Here is a 22,659-nt window from a genome sequence, read left to right as displayed (position 1 = left end):
GGATCGGCGGCCGTCCATTGTTGAACGGCGGACCGTTTCTTCTTTCCGCCGAAGGCGGAAGAGGAATCTCCGCGGAAGGAAGAGCCGGCGCGCCTCGAGAGAGGAAGCGTGGTGCTTGGTGCGGTGTTTCTCTCAGTGCGGGGTGATCAATGAACTCTGAAGGTTGAAGTCGCGTGTCGAGACCAGAGAGAGAGAGAGAGAGAGAGACAACGATGGCCCGGCGAACGTACGTACGAACGATAATATAAATCGCTCTTTCTGTCTCCTTCTATTCCCGGATAGATATCTTACGAGTATATTTTCTTTCTCTTCCGCGACGAAGACGACTTCCATTTTCGGTACGCGACGAGGAAATTATTCACGACGACCACGCATAAATAAGGACGTGGGGGAAGGGGGGAAGACGGTGTATAACGAGCGCGTGCACGCGTTAAACGCATCCTTCTCCTCTCTCTCCCCCCTCCCCTCCCTTTTCCCTCCGCTCTTGGAGAGTCTTACGTCAGTAACGTCAGTTGGATCAGCGGCGAGCGTTTTTCAACCCTTTTGTTCGGAGCCAATCGGTCGAGCCCGCTTCGTTTAGCTCTCCTTCTCCTCCTCGCTTCTCCCCGCGCTCGCATCCGCTCGCGAGCGAGCGAGAGTTCTCTCCTCCCCCCCCCCCTCCTCCTCCTCCTCCAGGTCCGACGAGATCAGGCTTAATCGCGGGACGCGAGCAGTCGACGCGACGCGACGCGTCCTTCGTGATTTTTTTCCTCGCGAGAGCCGGAAGCTGGATCTTATTTCGTCGCGCGATTTTTTTCCCGTGACGTTTCGCGAGAGAAATGTCAACGCGATCCGCTTCCTCCCGTGTTTGTTGTAGTGTCTGTCTCGCTCGAGCGATTTCTCGCTTGTGAGAACGAATCTTGTGCTTTCGAAGGGATATAAGGGTGTGAGGGAGCTCTATTCTCTCTGCAAGAATTCGGAATGTAAATTGGATTTGTCTTTTGTTTTGTTTTGTTCCGTCTCTCCTGTTTGTTTATTTAGAGTTTCTTCCTTCACGTTCTCTTCTCTATCTGAAAATGTTTGTACGATTAGTGGAACAGTGATCTCTAATCATGAAGATAATTGGAGAATGACTTTTTATAGACACTTTTGGTTCTGGTTTCTGAAAATATGTCCTTTTTTTGGAATGTTTGATTAAGCTTACAATATATACAGTGTCTAATAGAATTCATTCAAAGCTTATTTTAATATGAAAACTATTTGACAAGTTTTCTGACACTTAAAAAATTGTCAAATGCTGAAATATTCATTATTTTCGTCTCTCTGCTTTCTACAATTAATTTACTAAAGATTAACATTGTCTTTCCTTTTGACTCAACTTTTATTACACGATGCGTAAATGTGTTGATCTCTTATCCTATGATTCTTTCATTACAGATGATGTCGTAATACAGATTTATTGATTGTACTCTTTGAGAAAGCACGCATTAAACAATTGCTTCGTGAAACAAAGTAAATGATCCAAGATGAATGATATAGACAGTTTTGGCATGAAGGGAGGCTCAAAGATGCCTCACAGTCATTCGACACCAGCTGGTGTGGACGGAGGTAGTAGAACACCTCCCACAACACCAAGGAAGGCTGGTAAAATGCTTGCAGTTCGTGTACAGATGTTGGATGACTCTATTACAATGTTTCAAGTGCAGGTAATTGAATACTCTTATTTTACACTCTTAAATAATTCCCTCGTCTGGCACATATATTTCAATTGCTTGCGACATATGCTAATTGTAAGACACACCAAGAAACTTATGCAATTGAGCTCACAAAATTACCAATGAGACTAATAAGATTCGACAAATAAGATTCTTTTCAAAAACTTACATCCTAATATATCGTCTATAGAAAAAATGTATGTTTTTTTCTAAAGTTCTCACTTTGATGAAACTCATGAATATATATGAGTTAATATTCTTTTTTTATGTGGTTTAATTTGTTTTTCCTCTGTGCCAAGCCTTCATATGCATTATTTATAAGATGTGTGAGCTGTATATGAAAATTGTTTACTGTTTATAACTTCTCTCGCACTCTACAGAGAATAATCATAGAAGAATAAGCATTAAATGATGCTTGAATATCTTATTGTACCTTTACAATTCTATAGTGTACAGCACATGAATGTGTGCATCATTGCATTTATAGCCATAAGCTATTATATATTTGTGTTATGCATCTCTTCGTGTGTATACTCTTCCTTTACGTATTAAAGTATTTATTATAGAAGATTATTAAATAATCTAATCCAGCTCATACATCTTTCTCCCCTACTTTGATATAATCTGTTTAAAATATATATACATGTATCATTTAATATATTGATCATTACTCTTACGTGAGCTTTATTGTTTGCATTCTCATTTTTTCATGTAATAAAGGAATCTATATGTGCATTAATATGCCCATCAATTTATATTCGCTGTGTAGGCATATATTAAACTATTTACTTCGTGCATCCAGGTCAAGTGTCATTGATTACAAAGCCTCTTTTAGAATAGCCTCTCTGTGAGGCTATTTAACTTAGAATTTCGATTCGCGAGATTTTCACTTTTATATTACTTTGAAACATTTCTTTCGTAATTTCGATAATTTACGGGGTTGTTTAATATTATTTAATTTATGCTAAGATACTTTAATTAAAGCTAGACTTTACTCTTTCCAAAATTTTTTACAATTTTACAATCATATATAATCAGATAGATCGAGATCTCTTGTTTAGATTTAAAAATTTATTGACTTGTAATATATGTATTTTTATATTGGCAAGATACTTATATATACTGTATACACTCTATAGTGTATGCATATACTTCCAGAAGAATGAGCTACTGGAGCATATAATGTATCAAATGGGGGATTCTTGTGTGCGATATATGTGTAAACTCATTTATTGATTATTTATTTACAATGCTTGCAACGTGTTGCTTGTTTCTTCAAAGATTAATTTTGTATCCTAGCATCTTAGCTTCTTGCAATGAAGCTGATAAGATTATTCAGTCTATATTTATAGTATTTAATTATATAATCTTAATTCATATATTTTGTAAGACATATATATATTTAAATATACATGCTTTTATATAATTATAATGTGAGAATATATCAAATTATAAAAAATATAATAAGGATATTATATACAACAATATTTAGCAATTTCATAACTTAACAAGTTAATGGTATTAATGTACTAAAGCTTACAATATAATTTATCATATTGTATAAATTTTATTATTTAAACTTTTCAGGCCAAAGCACTAGGTAGAGTGTTGTTTGATCAAGTTTGTAAGCAATTGCACCTTTTAGAAGCAGATTATTTTGGTCTCGAGTATCAAGAGCCAAATTTTACAAAAGTAAGATGTGTAATTTTTTTATTTAATTTCTTAACGCTTTTCTCTTTAACAAGCAGTGAATTTAAAAAAATTACGATATTTGCAGTATTGGTTAGATTTGGAGAAACCAGTGTGCAGACAAGTTGGCTTATCTCTAATCGATCCTCTATTGAGGTTCTGTGTTAAATTTTATACGCCGGATCCTGCACAACTCGAGGAAGAGTTTACAAGATATTTATTCTGTCTACAAATCAAACGGGATTTATCTCTAGGTTTGCTGCAATGCAATGACAACACAGCAGCATTAATGGCCAGTTATATAGTTCAGGGTAATTACGTCATTGTTATTTCTTCCGCCGTTAAAACTCTTATAATCTATAAGCTTTAATAAGTTATGTTATTTAATGAAAAGATTTTGTAATCTACTTTCTCGAGTGCAATCGTCGTTTTGTTCCTTGTAGCTGAATGCGGAGACTATGTGATAGAAGATTACCCGGATCATACATATTTATCAACATATAAATTTGTGCCTCATCAGGATCATGAGTTGGAACGACGTATCATGGAGAATCACAAGAAACATGCGTAAGAGTCATATATTTCATGAATGTAATAAGTTCCATTAATATCGAGTTTATCTAAAACATATATATAATGTATATTTTTAATGTTAACAGAAGCCAATCTCCTGCAGAGGCAGATCTCAATCTTTTAGAGACAGCTCGACGTTGCGAACTGTATGGAATGAAAATGCATCCAGCAAAGGTGAGTTTAATAATAATAAAAAAAGTTGTAAAAGTTTATATATATTGCATATGTATTTATCCTTGTGTATTCTTGTTCTTTGCTAGGATCATGAAAACGTTCCGCTAAATCTTGCTGTGGCACATATGGGCATTGTAGTTTTTCAAAATTATACTAAGATAAATACATTTAGCTGGGCCAAAATCAGAAAAATCAGTTTCAAACGAAAACGCTTTCTAATCAAATTGCATCCAGAGGGTTATGTAAGTACTTGGAATTTTTTAAATGCTTTTAAAGAAGTAAATTTTCATCTTTAAATTAATATGAATTTGAGGATGATGTTTATATATACAATATATGTATCTATACTATTTGACTTATTTTATTATCTTATTTATAGGGTTATTATAAGGATACAGTCGAGTTTTTTTTCGAGGGACGTAATGAGTGTAAAAACTTTTGGAAAAAGTGTGTAGAAAACCATGGTTTTTTCCGTTGCTCCGTAGTTAAAAGAGTCGTGAGACAAAAAACTAGAGTGCTTAGCCGTGGATCATCATTCAGGTATGTCAAATTTTATCCTTCTATTATCTATCTATTATCTTTCTTAACGTTCTTAACATTTTATCTTTCTATTATCTATCTATTATCTTTCTTAATGTAAATCACAAAACGTCTGTTTATAAATCATCTTAATATTTTTAAATATATAAGATGACTTTTTAAACATCTTTAAAGTGTCATATATGTGTAAAAAAAATATTAAAAAGATGCTTTAAAATGCACTTGAGATTATTATAAGAAAAGTAAAGAAGATCTCTATTGTTTACCAGGTATAGCGGCAAAACTCAGAAACAGATTGTCGAATTTGTTCGGGATAATTATGTGAAGAGGCAGACGTTTCAAAGGTAAGTTGAAGAGATTGACAAGTGTGTTGAATAATTAAAAGTCTTTGGATACCCCCCCCCCCCATGTAGGTAGTGCATGTATATTACGTACTGTTTCCCCCCCTAATGTTGGTTTGTACCATTGAAATCTTTAATTAATGAACGCATCAATCTTGTGTGGGTAAGATAGGAGGTGGCACGGTCTTGCTTTTGCCGGAATCGGTATTTATTATTATATACATGTATTATCCACGAACGTCCACAATTTCCATAGCGGAAACTGTTTCCAAGTTTTTATATTTCCGTTTGTCAGTGTTGCCTGCTCGGACAGGGGTGGCGGGGAGTCAGGCTCACCATCAGGCACGATAAACCCGAATGATGAGTGTACCCTCTCTCAATAGCGTGATCACTAATTATTTATTGTTGTATCTGATAATACACAGCAAAGTACCATACTTCACTATAATATATCCTTATATAACAGTTCTATCCAACAAATAAGATACTTGTCCATAGCAGTAGACTGTTCTAAAATAGAAGTTTTTTTAGCTTTATCGTTAATATATTCTCGAAAGAAAGGAAAGTTACATTCTTGTATATATATTACCGGTAGATTTTTTCATTTGCTGTGCGATATCGATGCACGGTTGAGAAACGCCTACATATACATATATATATCGTGGAAACATATAAATTGACGAAATGAGAAATACAACATGTGTGATATTAAATTTAATTACAAGAGTTCAAGTAGCCAGTATATCTTTACATTATTGATATCTATCAGTTTCTCTCACTGAAAAGATTTGTGTGTGTATTGAGATGATATTTTTATGACTAATCTTTTGGATTTTGGAAGTAATAATTGTAGGGTGTACACACACACACACAGGAGTAAAAAATTTGACACGAATAATAATATACTATTGCAAAAGTTGAATGCATTTAAAAATTTAAAGATAACATTGGATATATTTATTTTAAAAATGCACTCTTTGTATATTTATTTACGCTTCTGAACACGCAAGATATTTTTCTTGTATCTCACATAATATTATATTGCACGTATGACTTTGTTGGCGAGAAAGTCGCAAATATTTTAACTCAAAGATTTTTGTATTGATTAATACCTCTAAGATGTATTTTGTGTGACATTTGTAAAAATAAGGACAGCCTTTACACGCTACAATTTTGTACTCCAAAAAAATTATCCTTAAAATATAAGTACAATGACTGTCTCTTCACTATTCCCAAAATTTGTTCAACGGTAGTACACAGTTCTCCTTTGCACTCATGTGATATCTCGTATATCCCAATGATTTATTAGTAATATATATATATATATATATATATATATATATATATATAGTATTTATTATATTTTTACACATTAAAAATACACATTTAATCGTTGCACTTTGTTATAACTATTTTATAGTTGAAAATGTATAGGACATATAATGAGTGAGAATCTAATCATATGTTACAGCGATATAATTATAGCGATATATATAATGTATTTTAAAAAAAAATCGGCTACTTTACGGCGATGTTGACCGTGTATCGTATCAGAGAAGTGTAATCTATTTTTGTTTATCGCACCGCACATTTCAATACGTGGGTTAGCAGGAAGATCGATATCTTCCTCGCGTTACGTACCGTTAGTTAGTCGACGGAAGCTATTATTTTTTTAATTTTTTTACTGTTATACTTTCCGATCTCGTTAAGGAAAATAAAATAGAAAAAAAAGAGAAAGAAGGGATAAGTTGGTTCCGAACAGGCTTGGCATTTGATAGCCTAAGTCTGATGCTGAACTTGACTCTCTCTTGCTCGCAGGTCCAATTCGTTCCGGCAGACTAGCGGTGGTAGGGCATTGCAGGGCTCGGAGGGGGGAGGCTATCGTGGGGCCACTCCAAGCAGCTCCCTTATGGGCAGCTCCAGCATCTCTGCCCACCCCCTCCTGCCCCTCGGCGATCCTGGTATGTACCATGACCGACACCAACCTCCGACAACAAACGCTTTATTTTTAATTTCTCCGCCCTTTGCCTCTCTCTATTTCTGTCCACCTGTTTCTAGGCCTCATTTCTTTTCACCGTATCATAACTCAAGTACTGTAATAGTAGAGTAGATTAGCGTATCTCTTGAATAGATTGCTTTTAAATGACCTTTGTGCGTAACAGGTTTATGATGTTTGTAAAAATTATATGTATATGTAAAAAAAAAAAAAAAATTATAAAGGAATATAATTATATGTAGAGATTTGCGATTACAATTACATTTTCTTAATAATTGCGCGTTAAAATAATTTTTAAAATGTGTTTGACATTACATCAGTTTCATATAAGAATCTGAAAATATTTATAATTCAATATCGATTAGTTTTGATATCATGAAGGGTGTCAAAGTAATATTAACAGTCTTTAATAAAGAATATGTCTGTGTAAAATATTACATTATTAAAAAACAGTACTGTTAATATTATTACAGTGAAATAATTAAAATATTAATTTATATTAATGTCTCGGGATAAGACATTGAAAGAGAAGTAAAAATGAATCGCGCGATCGGAGAATAAAATGCTCCATTAATTAAATATTCATTAGAGTAATTAATACGACAAAGATGTAATCGCATAATGCGAAATTACGCGCCAAGGTTCTTGAATACGTAAAGAGGTATATGCTCCGGGGAAAGAAAGCGGAGAGAAAAATTGACACGCGCAATCTTTTCAGCCCTGGCAACCCCAGCTCTGTCTCTGTCATGCGGTTCGATGACACTGGATTCTCCGACGACTGTGACGAGTGTCTCGATGGGCGGGACGATTCACCGTCGAGAAGACACAGCTACATCGTTTCGGACGCTCACCTCTATCGACGTCCATTCGCCAGCCACCCCCAGCCAGGTCCCAGCACCGCGGCAGATGCATGCTACCAGTCAACAACGGACTTCATCAACAGGTCGTATCAGCCCCTCTAACAGCAGTCCCCCTGAATTCCCACCACCACGACCTCTGCCCAGACACCCCTGGCAACGGTCGGCTAGTTGTCGCGATCTGTACGCTTCTAGTTTCGAGGACTCCGGTAAAGCGCGACCGCGGGACGACAAGGTCACCGCGGAAGTGCCATTAGATCCATTCGTATTAGCCTCTCAAGGTGAACTAGATAACCCCATAACACGTTACGACGAGAGTAATCGTTCGTATAGCGCGGCTAGTTCGAAATTACCCTCTCTAGATCACGACTCTGTCCCGGAGCGTGTTTACAGCAGTTCCTACCCGGGAACGTCGTCGTTGTCTACCGAATCGGGTCATGAGGAATCGGGTCCCGCTGGAGATTTGTCGCACGACGATCTCTCGCACGATTCTTACGAGCTTTTGGAACGCGAGCACGAATTCGAGTATCCGGAATCGTATTCGAGTCCGCACGACGAACCTATATCCGATCAGAGCGACGAAGGAATCGAGCACGAGATGTTCCAAATGGACTCCGAGACCGATTCCTTCGTCAAGCACAGATCGTTGAAGCCTTCCGAGAGGCAACAATACAAATCCGCGTTAACTGATCTTAAGAACATACAGAGAGCCAAGTCCATCGATCGGTACTCAGCTGTATCCAAGCCGGATGGTGATTACGTCATCACCGAATCCAGGATACAACGGTCGTGCACTCAGATAGAACGCAAGTTTGAGATGAGACACGCCAATTCCGTGGAACAGTCGTCCAAGATGACTGTTCCGCATCAGGACTCGGCCAGAAAAGATCCCGTAGTCATGCAGGTGCAAAAACAAAAGATTTCCGTTCTCAACGAGTTGAAGAACTTGAAGCCAAAATATAAGATCACTCACGTAGACTCGGAGGTTTTGCGAGACGAGGGTATTATGCGTCCGAAATCGCGAATAGATGACGATCTGAGCCCGGTTGACGGAAGTGGTAGAACCGTGTTAGATCATGGCAGAGGTAGGACGACTAGAGCGCGCAGTATCGCGAGTTTAGACGATCACCCGCCGCGGTTGTACGTCGAGACAGGTAGCTTAGGTCGCGGACACAAATCCAGGGATAGGAAATCGCAAGACTCCGAGATTAAGATCGAGAAGGTGTTGTCGAAAGAGCGTAGGAGCGTCGAGAGGGAGGAGCGAAAGCGAATTGAGAGGGATTCTAGGAGAATCGACAAGAGCGATTCTCGAGAACGACGGTCCGTGGATCGACTCGATTCGCGAAAATCAGATAATCACAGTCGTCGCAGCATAGATCGGATCGATATGCGCGAATTACGTAGGAGCATCGAGCGGCTCGACGTGCGCGAGAAGAGTAACGAACACTTGGACTCGTATTCGAGGGAAAAGAGTGCCTTTTATTACAATGATTTCTATGAATCGCGCGGTAAGAGTGTCGATCGTTTAGACTTTCAAGAGCTGCGCAGCAGCATGGAATATCTCAGGAGTCCTAAAGAGAGGAGTCCTAAAGAGAGGAGTCCTAAAGAGAGGAGTCCTAAAGAGAGGAGTCCTAAAGAGAGGAGTCCTAAAGAGAGGAGTCCTAAAGAGAGGAGCCCTAAAGAGAGGAGCCCTAAAGAAAGGAGCCCTAAAGAAAGGAGTAGCACTCATCGGCATTCGGATACGCGGGAGCGCAGGGAGAGAAGCATCGAGCGGATCGATTCTCGAGAATCGAGGAAGAGCAGAGCGGCTTCCATCGACTACGAGAGGCATACTTTGGAACGTTTCGATTCCGGGAATAAGAGTCCGTTCGAACGATTAACTCCGAAGGAGCAACGAAGAATGAGCATAGAGAGGCTGGATTCTCAGAAGTTCGACTTTGATCCGCGAGCGATCGAGCGTTTGAAATCGCTGGAACGTTACGAGCAGAGAGATCGAATTCACGAGAGGAAAGCGGAATCGAGAAGCGCCGAGCGGAAGAGTCTGGAGAAGCTGGATTCGCGGGAGCGAAAGTATCTGGGTCGCTTGGAGTCGCGAGAGGGAAGAAGCCTCGAGTGCCTGGATTTCGATAGCAGAAGAAACATCGAGAAGATAGAAAACAAGGATCAGAAAAGGAGCAGGAGCAGCAAACCCGAGAAGGGTAAAGCACCACCGGAAGAGAAACCACGGGAACGCGACGACTGGAGAAGCCTGGAGAAAGCGCGGAAGGACAACGAGAAACGGGAACGCGAACGACAAGCGAAAATGTCCCTCGAATCACGCACGGAGACTGTCATCGGCGTGCCGCACGAGATGGAGAATTTGAAGCCGAAAGCCGTGTTCGCCGAATACGAGCCCAAGGTCGTCGGCGGCGTCGTCCTTGGTTTCGAGGAGACCGCGTTACCCGGTCACGTACCCGTGGAACGTACGAAGAGTGATCCGAATCCGGCGCGACAGAGATTAGGATCCAACAGCAAACGACACATGCTGATGCATCAGAAATCCATCGATCTGACTCCCGCAGATTCCGGCGACGAGGAACCGTTCTCGGACAGTGCGCCGCAGATGCAAAAGACCAACGTCGATATCCCGTATACCTTGCACAAGAGGCATGTTATGAATGGTACGGCGTCCGATGAGAAGTCCGAGTCGGACAGCAGCAAGACCTCGAAGAACGTCAAGAGTGCCGCCAAGGACCTGCCGAAGCTGCCGTTGAAGATGACAGACATTTCGTACTTTGATCTAACCAAGCTATCCTCGGTGGAGAAAACCGGCAGCAAACTGTCCCCGGATAAGCCGAAGAGCGGCGTGATCACCGCCACGAGACCAAAATCCATATTGAGTCCGTCTTCGGATAAGCCGAAGAGTATCTTGAGCCCGACGTCGAAACTCTCGCCCACGGATCCGAAGAGTTTCGTTTGCAGTTTGTCGCCTACGAACAGAAGTCCCTCGAAGGCAAACGCGAAGACTCAATCTTCCGATAGGCTTTCGCAGAAGGGCGGCTCGTTGGACAGAAACAGGGCCGAGATCATCATCAACGAGGATTACACGTGCAAGAAATCTTCGAGTTTGGATAAAAAGCCTTCGAAATTATCTCCGGTCGAGCCTAATGTCACCATTATATCGGCACTCGAAAAACGCTCGCCCAAGAAATCACCGACCGATCCTAACGTAACTATTATTTCCGTAATACAGAAGAAAAAATCTATGGATGGAGCTTCTAGAAGTCCTACCAACGTGGCAAAAGCGACGGACGCTAAATCAAAAGTCGCATTGAATTTTGCTGACGTTGTCAGCATGGAAATGAAGCAGAATTTGGAACGCAAAGCGAAACTTGAAAAGGATAGTCCGAGGGATAGTCTAAAGGCGCCGGACGATAGTTTAGAGAAGCAAGATAGCATCGAGAAGATGCCGTTACCGGAAATTCCCGGCGATGGAAAGGCAGACGACTTGGAGAAAATAATGCCTGACGACCAAGCCATCGGAAAGATTCAACAAGCAATGATGAAGGAATTGGCCTATTCATTGAGAAGAAACGCCGATGAATTGTCCGACGACGATCAAAGGAAAGAGAACGTACAGTCCGTTGTAGCTGAAGTTCACATATCGGCGGCGGAAATTAAGATGGAAAAACCACCGATTCCGGAGAAACCGAAAACATTGGAGAAACCGAGTATCCCCGAGAAGACGAAACGTATTTTGGAGAGAATAGAATCCAAGTTCTCGGAGGTAAGCAAAAATTCCGCTACAAGGATCTCGAGACCCAAGATCATCGATACAGGATTTGACGATTTTGTAGATCCAGTCGCCGATTTGCCTTTGGACGAAGTGCCTGTGAAACCTGCCTTAGAGCTGGATAGTCTTAAAGTTCCTGAATTCGTTCCTTTCATGCTGAGACCCCACGAACCGTTAAGATCCAAGTCGCTGTCTCTGGCAGAGGAGAAGGCACCGATCGACACGTTGCTTTCGCCGGAAGTCGAGAATAAGCACTTTGTGCAGGACGTCTCGCCGAAGAGGCTGAAGAAGGTGAAATCGGAGCCGAAGAAGGACTTCAAGAAACAATCGAAATCGCTGGAGGGTGACAAACCGCCGTTGAAGAAAAGCGCGTCGAAGGAGTCACGTGCACCGGTTGTGAGTACAAAAATTGACAAATCTAAGTTAAAGCTCGGCGAAATGCCGCAGGAAATTATAATAATCGATTCGACCGACGTAGCGCCGGAGATCAGCATTGTTCAGAAAGCTAGATCGAAATCCGTAACCAGGTTGTCCGACAAGCCGTTCTCGACATCCAAGGACGACAAGGAAGAGACGAAGAGCACTCGTGCGAAATCCGCGTCGGTCGACGACGAGTTAATCAAAGGCACAATAAAATCCGAAAAATCTAGACCGAAATCGCTGGGAATATCCAAGAGTTTGGGAAGTACGGAGAAGAAGGATTCAGTAGAGAAGATATCCCCGAAGAGAACCAAGGCTGCTGCCAAGGCGACTGAAAGTAAATCTGCAGCCTCGAAGCAGGACGCGAAATCGACGCGCAAAGTAACACCGAAAGTAGAAGCGGCTACTAGCGAAGAGGCCAATGAATCTAAACAACCTAAGCCGGAGAAAGAACCTCCTAAACCGTCTCTCAAACCTGACGTCGTAATCGATCAGCCGGTGGAGACCAAACGAACCGTAGCTGCAGACGAATCGAAGGATCCGATCAAGGAATCGACCAAGGAACCTTCGAAGGACAGCGCGAAAAAAGCCGCGCTTGCTCAAGACCTAACTCAATCCCCCCTGGTGTTACGTAAACCGGGCCAAACGCCGATACTGTTCGCTCGCGCTCGCCTTGGCCTTTCCGAAGGTAGCGGAATCGGCGCTCTTCAACGTCAGGGCGCGACGCAGTCGCCTACCGCTCAGCGACGCGCCAAGTCCTTGGACGCAGCCGTCATCTCCGTGCACAGACTCCCGCCGGCGAACGCGTTCTCCAGCAAGGACGACACGGTGGATGTGTCGGAGAACCTGGAGGATCGAGAGAACGCCGCCGAAGCCGCTCGCGAGGGTGCGAACGCGATGTCAAAGGCGCATTCGGCGCAGATGGAGGCTTCCCCGAATCACAGATCCGATAGCACCGACCACACGACCGTTCCGGATTCTCTGTCCGTCACCGAGACCTCGACGCAGTATCTGGAGTCGCCGTTAACGGAATGCAACGAGATTGTGGCCAGCATCGATCTGATACCTTACGAAGGACAGGAGAGACAGATCCCGTTTATCAGTTATATCAACGGAAGTGAGAACGTCACGGAGAGCGTCAAAGTAGAGGAAGCCACGAAATTCATCGATCAGAGTTCCGCGGAGTCCGGCGGTGAACAGGAAGCCTCTCAGAAGAGTTCCGAGGTGCCGAGAGGAGCTGCCGCTCAGTCGGATCAATCGTCGACGATCTTCGTGAAGAGCGCCAGTATGGAAGGTGTCGTTTGCAGGCAAACCGAACTGTCGAAGGACGCCGTCGAAGAGCAGGACGGAGAAGGAAGTGCGAAGATTGGTGAAACGATAATAAAATCTCCGACTCGTTCGGAAGATCTTCGTACCAAGAGCGAGGATTCCGACCGGAAGAGCCCATCTGAGAGAGATGACGTTCCTAATGTAACCATAAGCGTAGTTCGAGAGGATGAAAAGTACTTTCTTAGCTATTACGATCAGGATGAGCCTCCGGACATGGTCAAGTCGCCGATACAGATATCCATCGAGGAGTGCTCGGACGATGAAGGGAATCCAGAGGAGGAAGAAGAGGAAGAGAGACAGGAGGAAGAGTTAGTAATCGATGAGCGAGAAGAAGAAGAAAACAAACGACACGACTCCCTGGATACGAGCGAGGACACGCTTGATGCGCTCGACACACAAGTGCAAACGCGAGGAGTGGACAGCGAAATGAGCTCGCCGGATTACGGCGTCGACAAGATGGACGAGAAGACGTTAGTCGAGGTCGAGCTGACGCCGGAATATCTGGAGATGAAGAGAGAAGACGAGGAGACGGCGGAGGAATTACCGGAAGACGAGCCGGCGAAGGAAGCCGTGGAGATCGCGGACTCCAATCGTTTGTCCATCGACAAGAAGCTCAGACTGAGCAGCGAACGCTCGAGAAGCGAGGAAACAAGCACTTATACCCCGGACAGAGAGGACCCGGACTCTAGCTCGTGTTCCATCGCCCGGCCGTTGGGAATCGGCCAGATACAACCTATAGTAGATCGTCGAGAGATCGCGATGATCGAAGGCGCTCGCAGTGGTTCTATAGACGACGACAATAGCAACGGCTCGCAACCACCTCCGAAGCACGAGATGAGCGCCACGTGGAAGTCGTTTCCGCAGGAGAGCTCCGGTAGTTCCAGTTTAGAGGAGGGCTGGGTGCCTCAGGACGAGAACAACGCCCAGCAGTCGCATTCCGAGGACAGCAACGGCCAGAACGAGGATAGTTTCCAAGAAGATCTAGCGGATTTCCCGGGCACCTTCATCTATCCCATCGGACCTGAGATATTGGCCAATTACGGCGCGTTCTCGCTCTCTCGTACATTGTCCAGAATATCCGAGCGATCGACCACGTCGGAGCAGGACAAGAGCGACCTGGAGGACTCCTTCAAACCCAGTTCGAGATCGCCGAGTCTCGACGACGAGTCTTTAATGTCCAGCGACCATCAGCCGTCTCTGTCGTCGGATCCACCGTCCGGCACGGCGTTACCATCTGTCTCGGACGATCGTAGAACGTCCTCCGAACTTCCGGATATCCCCATCGACGTGATCGGCGGCCAGGAGGACGATACGAAATCACCGCGAACGACCAGAAGGTCGAGGTTGCAGCTACAAAGTTCCGAGGACTGGCCATCTCCACCGAGCTCGCCTGTTTTCGACACCCCGGTGGTGAGCCACGTGGAGACCTTCTACATGGAGATCAAACCGGAGGAAGCCGTCAAGGTCATCGTCACGGACAGCACCGAGACGCCGCCGGTTCACGGGGCGGACCGGGACAGCGATTCGAGTGACGAGAACCGGACTCTGCACGACGATCTGCACTCGACGTTCCTGGAGGACGGACAAAGCTCGACGTCCGCGACGACGGTCGACGGTACGGTGAAGATCGCGGTAAAGCCAAAGTCGAACTCGTACATAACCGGCTCGTCGCACAGCGAGGACACGTCCATGGGTCTGTCCATGTCCGAGTGGTCCAGCTCGAACAACACCGTGCGCCAGTTTTGCCAGTACTCCGGCACCAAGTCCGACGACAATTCCCTGGCGGAGCTCGGCGCCTCGATCTCCGATTGGTCGGGCAGCACGACGGTGATACCCCAGCAATATTACTCCACGACGGCCGCGGACAAGAGTCAGAGCGACACCACGACGTCCGAGAGAAGCGCGACCAGTATGAGACCAAACTCAAAGTGTCAAACCGCTGATACTTCCTCCCTCCCCTCGCCACCGTCTCCGTCTTCGTTGCCGCTACCCGTGTCGCCACCACTGCCTTCTCCACCCGCGATGGCCACCTCTCCGTTCCGATACGAGGACGAAGAAGTCGCCGATGCTGCGCTCGAGCACCGCGAAGCTTTCGAGGAGATCCCCAAGACGTTCGAAAACAACAATCTCCGTCAAGCAGCCCGAACCGGCGACGAGTTCGACGAGGCGCGACGATTCATCGAGAGCCAGTTCGACGAGCATCGTCGATCGCGTCGCTACGAGGACGACGACGACGACGAGGGCGAGCGACGACGGCAGGGCGTCTATCGGGAATTCGCCGGCATCTCGCCGCCTCGCATCACTCTTCGAAACGAGTACGACGAGGCTATCGACGACCAGGACTTCCAGATGTTTCCGGAGGACGAGACGACTCTCTGCGTCGACCATACGGCGCTGCCGATCCCGGAGGAGGACGAGGAGGATCAGTTGTACGACAACGTGCCCGCCATGAAGTATTCCAGCAGCGATCAGGTACGGATGGAGGTCGGTCGCGGCGATAGTTCGGAAGACATGCACGAGAAGTACGCCGATCTCACCCTACAGTCGAGACTGGCGGACGACGAGTGGTCCAGCTTGGAGGAGCGAAGAGACCTTCCTCAGGAACGCGAGAAACCGACGAGAGCGAAGGGAGGTAAATTCGATCGCGGTTTCTCGGAGCCGAGTAGGTATCAGGGCACCAGGTCCACCGAGCGACCCGTCATAGTCCCGATTCGCGCCAAGTCGACCCCGTATTACTCCACGACGAGTCAGAGCGGCGAGTCGACCACGTCGAGCCCACCGATGCCGATCAGAACGCAGATCAGAACGAAAACGATGCCTTACTCGTCGAGTCGCAGCCCGCAGAGCGAGGGTGACACGTCTTCAAGTATGGACAGTCCGGCTCACACGCCCGATCGGGGCCAGCGGGCCTTCCGCCGGAAACGTCAGCAGAATACCAAGAGACGACATCGCGTGGTGGTCGATCTCGAAGTCAAGGACGGCCATATAGTGTCCAGCACCGATTCCAGCTTCGACGTGGCGACGATACCGCCGCCTTTGCTGCCGGAGGGCCAGAGTCTCGGCGTGGAGGACGACGACGAGGACGACGAAATGTCCGAGACGAAGGACGAGCGACGTCGTCAGCAGCAACGTTGACGCGACCTCGACGACGATCGTCGTTAAATAGAAATTGACACAGAAAGAAAGAGAGAATCAGCTGATTGGCCACTCGAGAATCGATGGGAAGTCTATGAGGAAATATTTCCAATCGTGGAATTGAGCGCACACTTAGAATTGATATCAAATGTCAAACGGCTACGCAAGAAAAATAATCAATCGCGAACCGACACAAACTGGCCTTTGTTTTTTTTTATTTTTATTTTTATTTTTCTCTTTTTTCGCGAACGATCCCGATTATCAACACGATGGCCATCGGGATCCGAGAGATTATATATATATAATATATATACGGGTATATGTGTATTCGAGACGAAAGTTATACATCAACGACGGCGTAAAAGAAGAAACAAGGACGGGCGTTAATAAAGTCTGTCATTTCCTGGGTATTTAGGAGGCCCAAGGCGAATGATTAAAATCCGCGAAGAATCTAGGATAATTATCCTTAGGGATATGCGGAATAAATACACACGTTTGTTACACGTTTTACTAGAGAGACCCGGTTTACTTTGATATTACCGTCGTGATAGAATTCCTCTCTCCTCCCCGAGTAAATCGAGTACTTAGTAATATAACTCATGCATAATACGGAAAGCGAATATCTTAATTATTACGATCGACGTGCACAATCGACGCGTTATATCCTAGTAATAATTATAATAATAATTATAATAATAATGTACGACATTATAAGATAGAGATCGAAGGAGCGAGCGTCGCGTAGAACTTTCGAGGGTATAAATCGTAATTTAAGTCGTATATAAAAAAGAAAAAACCGCGTAATCATTTTTAACCCTTTAATCGGTCCACCAATCTTTATTTAATTTATCGCACGAGATACTATCCTCTCTCACGCCCCCCTCTCTCTTCCAACATTGCTAGGGAGAAAAAAGTCATGTTTTTTTTTTTTTTTTTTCAACATAGCTTTGTTATATGATCGCACATTCAGCGCACTCCTCCAAGGCACGTGTATTCGTGTTAAAACGCAACGTTAAAGGGTTAAATAGAAATCACAACGGCGTTTGCAAAAGTGACCCTATATTTTATCGAGGACAATCAATTTGCAAAGGGGATAGAAGGACCTCTCTTTCTCTCTCTTGAGGGAGAGCTGGAGGCGGAATTAATCGGTTGTTCGTCGGCGATTTGTTGTTTCCAATTCAGAACCGAATTCCGATACAGCAATTCCAAACTGCAGTATTTATAGACGCGATCTATGATTTCGCTGCGATTTGGTTCACGCGATCAGAAAGGGGGAGTTCAAAGTTGCTCAACATAGGTACATAAAATCGCGCGCGTGTGATGTATTTTTTTTCCTCTTCGTTGAAAATTCGTCGCGATGAAAATTTGATCGCGATCCGATTTTTTTTTTTTTTTCGTAGAAGTAGAAACGAGAAAGAATTCTCCGAGAGAAGAATTTTCCTCCGTCTCGCGACTTTATAGATTCTCGCTCGGACGGATAATCCCTTTAAATAGGCGGATCCGCGAACCGGGAGATCCCCGGAACGCGTCCTACATTAGGATCTCGTAAGGTTATTACTTAGGGGATTTATTATTTATTTTTTTATTTATTATATATAGAGACACAAAGATTATACACACATATACAGAGATAGAACGGCTGTTTTTTACGCAGATAGTCGGCTGTTTTCTTTTTTTCCTTCCGCTCGTTCTCGACGAATTTGCTACTCGAGGCTAATACGACGTACATGCATACTATTTACTGCTCACGATGATTCGTTTCCTTAGATTTTTAGAGACAGGGAGAGAGATCAGCTGTTTGCGTGGCGGGTGATTTACGATTTTCAGAATAGAATCGGGAAGGAAAGGAAATTTGAAGAAAGAGTCCGCGCTAGCCGATAGAAAGTCCCATTGGTTTCAGCTTGTATTGTGCCTAGTTTTTTATACCACGTTCGTCGCATGCACAATTTAATGATTAGCGAGGCGTGAATGAGTCGTCGCGTACACGTTGCGTGTGCGTCGTGTGTGCCTGTCGACGTCTTTAGATAGGTAAAATATACGTAAGCGTAGGTATTGATTACACAAGAGAGAGAAAATGAGTGCACTGTGTTGTGCATTGTGCTGGCTGAACGAGCGCATGATGTATGTATGTATGTATGTATGGATGGATGTATGTATGTATGGATGTATGTGTGTGTGTGTGTGTGTGTGTGTGTGTTCCAGGGATAACAATTACGAATTGTACGATTTACAATTGAATGCATATTCTCGGAGAAAAGCGACTCTGTTTCATTCTTCTCGCGTCATGGATAAGGAAATCTCAAACTATTGCAATTATTTCGGTTTTTTATTCTCTATTTAGGGCTGTTGACAGTCATTTTGTTTGTAGGATCGTCTATTAGATATTTTTATAGTCATATTTATTGTATATTTTTATATATTTATTATATTTATATTTTTATATTTATATTTTATATTTTTTTATTATATAAATCTCTATATATTTTTTGTTTTAATCAAGTATATTTTTTAGTTTCATTATAAGTATATTTTGAAATGAAAGATCAAGTTATTAAAGCTTTAAAATATTTGGAGCAATATTTTATCTCACGGAGATATACGGATTAAAGCATTTCAAAAATGATCAATGAGAAAAAAAATCCACACGGAACAGCAGAGTTAATTTAATTTTTTATCAAACACTGAAATTTTAAGCTCTCTTAAAAGCATCCCTTTCTCACTACAGAAATGATTTAAATGGCAGCTAAATAAAAAACACAGTACATCTTTAAAAGTCTGTTTCGTTGTTAAAATATACACTCCTTTAAAATATATATTTGTAGTAAATATAATTAATTGCAGCAATAATTCGTCAATAAATGTTCAGGAGCAGTTGCAGCATTTCTGATATATAATGAATAATGAAACGATATCGATTACGTTCTGTATCGATGTATATCGGAATTTTTCCGCAATATAATATATATATCTGCAATGTATCGCTATTATATTATATACGCGGGTTACGTTTAATCGTTATTCGATCATCGACGTTCGATTACGCATTGAAAAAGAGATACATAATGGCTCGAAGTGTGCGAAATATACAAAAAAAAAAGAGGAAAATACGACCGCTGAGTGCCGATAAACGATGACACACGCCACATTATCTATATTATACTTTACTCGACGAGTTAGCGATCACACACACGATAATTGTTAGTTTTAATATCTAGATATATTCTGAATTTTATAACACATATTTGTATATATATGATACGTTGAATTCTCAGATTGATCGAGTTGATTTATATATATATCAGGATTACACGCTGATATATATGTACATGTATATTAGAGGGTCAGGGGTTGGATTTTCTCGTACATGCCTCGTACATATTGTTATAGTCCGAGTTAGGAACGATAGTCATTCTAGGATTTGCCCGACGAGAGACCACTGGAATGGCTATTATTGAATCACTTGGACAGGTCGCGGTTTCGAGAATTCTAGAATGGCTGGTGGCTCTAATTTGCAGCGTATATAGGTAGAAATAATAGGTGATTCATATTGGGCCGTGTACAAGAAAAGTAAACCCGAAAGATAGGAATAAATCTTTTTTTTTTTCGAAATGTATACTTCAATCTAAATTTTAAAAAAAGAGCTTTCCGCGATTCCGATATTCGAGTTGTGAAATGTCAAAGTTGGAAAATATTCCTACGATTCTATTCTTGTTTTTAACGTTCTTTTTTTTTTTCGGGCAAACAATCATGTCGAGATAAATTTGTTTAAACGCGTCGAGATGTAAATTAAAATTTAAAAAAAAAAAGAGAACGCGTAAATAGAGCCTTCGACGCGCAAATGTTGGAATGTTAAAAAAATCGTATTGTTCGAAACCTAATAATTTATCTATCATACGGAAAAAAGTTATTGTTGACAAAAAGTGTATATGTATAAAAAAATTCCGAACGCTTTTAAGGCGGATTAAAAATTTATCGAAATTACGAGAAATGTTTCTTGAAAAGATTTATGATTATCATGGATAATGCGCAGGATTTTAACGCGCGGACGCGACAATGAAATGAGATATAGACGGGTTTAATAAAATGAGATTCATCTCTCCAAATACTCGGTGCAGAGGTCAAACTTGCCATAGTCTAGTTACATTAATGTCTAGAGGCACGGCCTTGGCGATTAGTCGAATAAAACCCTTTGATGCGTTTAGTATCATTGTGTATCTACGTTTGTGTATTGAGTATTTGAGCGGCAGCGAATTCGATCGAGGATTCAATCCATAAAAAATCATGTATATTAATTGCAATATACATGGCATATAAATTAACACATAATTAATAATTAAACGAAAATAAAATAATTAAATTAGAAAAAAAATCTAAATCTCTCTCTCCCGAGTTCGCTGCGATCCAGGATTGGTACACGTCCTTCCATCTCTTGGTTCTTGCATTTGTGCATCGTCAGAATTTTATATCGCCCCTGTCATCATCGTAATATATCGCACTTATATCGCACACATACACTCACGCACGCGTCTCTCGTCTCTCTCACACGCACTTATTGTATGATCCCGATTCCCCTCATCACCTGTGCTTTTGCGCGACGAGATCTGTCTTTACTTGAGTCTATTTTCCGCAATATGTATCGCGTTGTTCCAATTCAGAGCGCAAGATACACGCATCGCGTCTTCGCAGATTCCCCTGCCATCGTTAATTTTAATCAATGTATATCGTAGTATTTTTCGGGGCTGTCACAATCGAAACGGTACGATTATGCATGAGAAAAGGGTACCGATGCAAATGCATTTTCGTTCGACATCGCATCGCGATGAAGAAATGAATCGAATCTGTAGGCAAAAGACATAGCTAGCTCTGGAACATCCTGTACTACTTGAAAACGAGATGTCGTGCGAAAGGTTAAACGGAGAGTTACGTGCGAGGAATTACACGTTTCGTCTATTATAAAAGTTCGAAGTTCAATTTCAGAGATCGTGTTATTTTATTAGATTTCGTCTCTCTCTCGAGCGAGCGAGCGCGTGTTATTGATTCGCGAAATTAAATTATCCGGTTTAGGTATAGAAGTACTTGAAGAGCTTTTTTTTTTTCACAAGCATAGCTGCACTTGTCGATCAATCGATCAAGAGGAATGACGTACTATACAACGATACCGCTATTCTTATACAGATTCTTCCTAGCCCGAGAAATTTTTTATCTATCGGATTCTTCATAGTAATCCTTTGATCTTTTCTCTCCCTTCTTGTAGGCTTCGTAAAAATTTAACTTTTTTTTATTTGGGATATAAATTTTGACCGATAAATTTATTTCTCAGATAAATATAATATATATTCCTTTTCGTGCATATATTTTGTGGCAAAATACGAAAGTGAAACAAGTGTCTCTCTTTCGAGAGAAGCTGGATGAATCTCTCGTACCAAAGAGTCATACTTTCTAATTGTAAGTCGTATAGGTCCCCTATAAACCACATCCTGAACAGAGCGACGGGCCTTCGCACAATAGAAGATATATCCGCATATATGCCCGCGTGTGGTGTACTTTACATATGCTTTTCGACAGGTGGTGATTACAATCGGTGGACCTACACGAACGGATACGTGAACTCGCCGGCCTGGCACATGCATTACCGCGTGAACCAGGTGCGTAACGTAATGGTTCACGCAACACCACGCACCCTGACCAATCGATTCTTACCGCTTGTCCCACGTTAAGCGGGAAGCCGCACTCGGTTCAGGCTTTAGGGAAGTACCACGCTACACGTCAATGAGGCTAACGCGAATAAACGCAAGAGGATCGTAAAAAAAGAAAGCGAAAACGAAATCCCCGAGCGTACCAACTTTTACTCCGTCTTTTTTTTTTTTTTTTCAGCTTAGATTCATCGCCGAACGTTATGTTTGCGATCGTTTGATTTTCACGCAGCACTTTTACAGGGTTTATCAAGTTTTGTGGGGTGGAAAGGAGGGAGGGAGGTAGGAAATCACGAATATTGTACGTGGGATCTGTATAAAAAGTTGGTTAGAGAAAAAAATCTAATCTGAGATTATTTCAAGTGGGATCTAAGAGAATAGAGCGATTTAAAACGTTTAATAATTTCTATAATATTTAAAGAAGGAAAAAGTCGATTTTTTTTGAC

General features: G+C 42.7%; 3 protein-coding genes across 4 annotated transcripts in view; 2 read left to right on the top strand and 1 right to left on the bottom strand.

Annotated features, from left to right (window-relative positions):
* Positions 1–22,659, bottom strand: part of LOC145942645 (uncharacterized) — a 69,600-nt gene that overhangs the window by 22,423 nt on the left and 24,518 nt on the right. The gene's annotated exons all lie outside the window — the stretch shown is intronic.
* LOC145942643 (FERM, ARHGEF and pleckstrin domain-containing protein 1-like) lies at positions 85–22,204 on the top strand. 2 transcript variants are annotated; one of them, XM_083049562.1, is made up of 11 exons: positions 85–226; positions 1,417–1,685; positions 3,282–3,386; positions 3,472–3,694; positions 3,827–3,950; positions 4,043–4,130; positions 4,217–4,372; positions 4,510–4,670; positions 4,940–5,014; positions 7,726–7,950; positions 22,086–22,204. In XM_083049562.1, the coding sequence occupies exons 2-11, from the start codon at positions 1,506–1,508 to the stop codon at positions 22,090–22,092; spliced, it is 1,344 nt and encodes a 447-aa protein (XP_082905688.1). In that variant the 5' UTR covers positions 85–226; positions 1,417–1,505; the 3' UTR covers positions 22,093–22,204. The 2 variants fall into 2 exon arrangements, with proteins under 2 accessions (XP_082905688.1, XP_082905689.1); XM_083049563.1 differs by lacking the exons at positions 7,726–7,950; positions 22,086–22,204 and having other exon boundaries at positions 4,940–5,018.
* Positions 8,316–19,625, top strand: LOC145942641 (uncharacterized). The gene has a single exon (XM_083049560.1). It carries the CDS (start codon positions 8,463–8,465, stop codon positions 16,518–16,520), a length of 8,058 nt encoding a protein of 2,685 aa, XP_082905686.1. The 5' UTR covers positions 8,316–8,462; the 3' UTR covers positions 16,521–19,625.

The sequence above is a fragment of the Prenolepis imparis genome, unplaced genomic scaffold (assembly GCF_030444845.1).
Source record: "Prenolepis imparis isolate NDT839.2.m4 unplaced genomic scaffold, iyPreImpa1.0 SCAF_11, whole genome shotgun sequence".
Taxonomy (NCBI): domain Eukaryota; kingdom Metazoa; phylum Arthropoda; class Insecta; order Hymenoptera; family Formicidae; genus Prenolepis; species Prenolepis imparis.
This window is presented reverse-complemented; position numbering and strand designations above follow the sequence as displayed.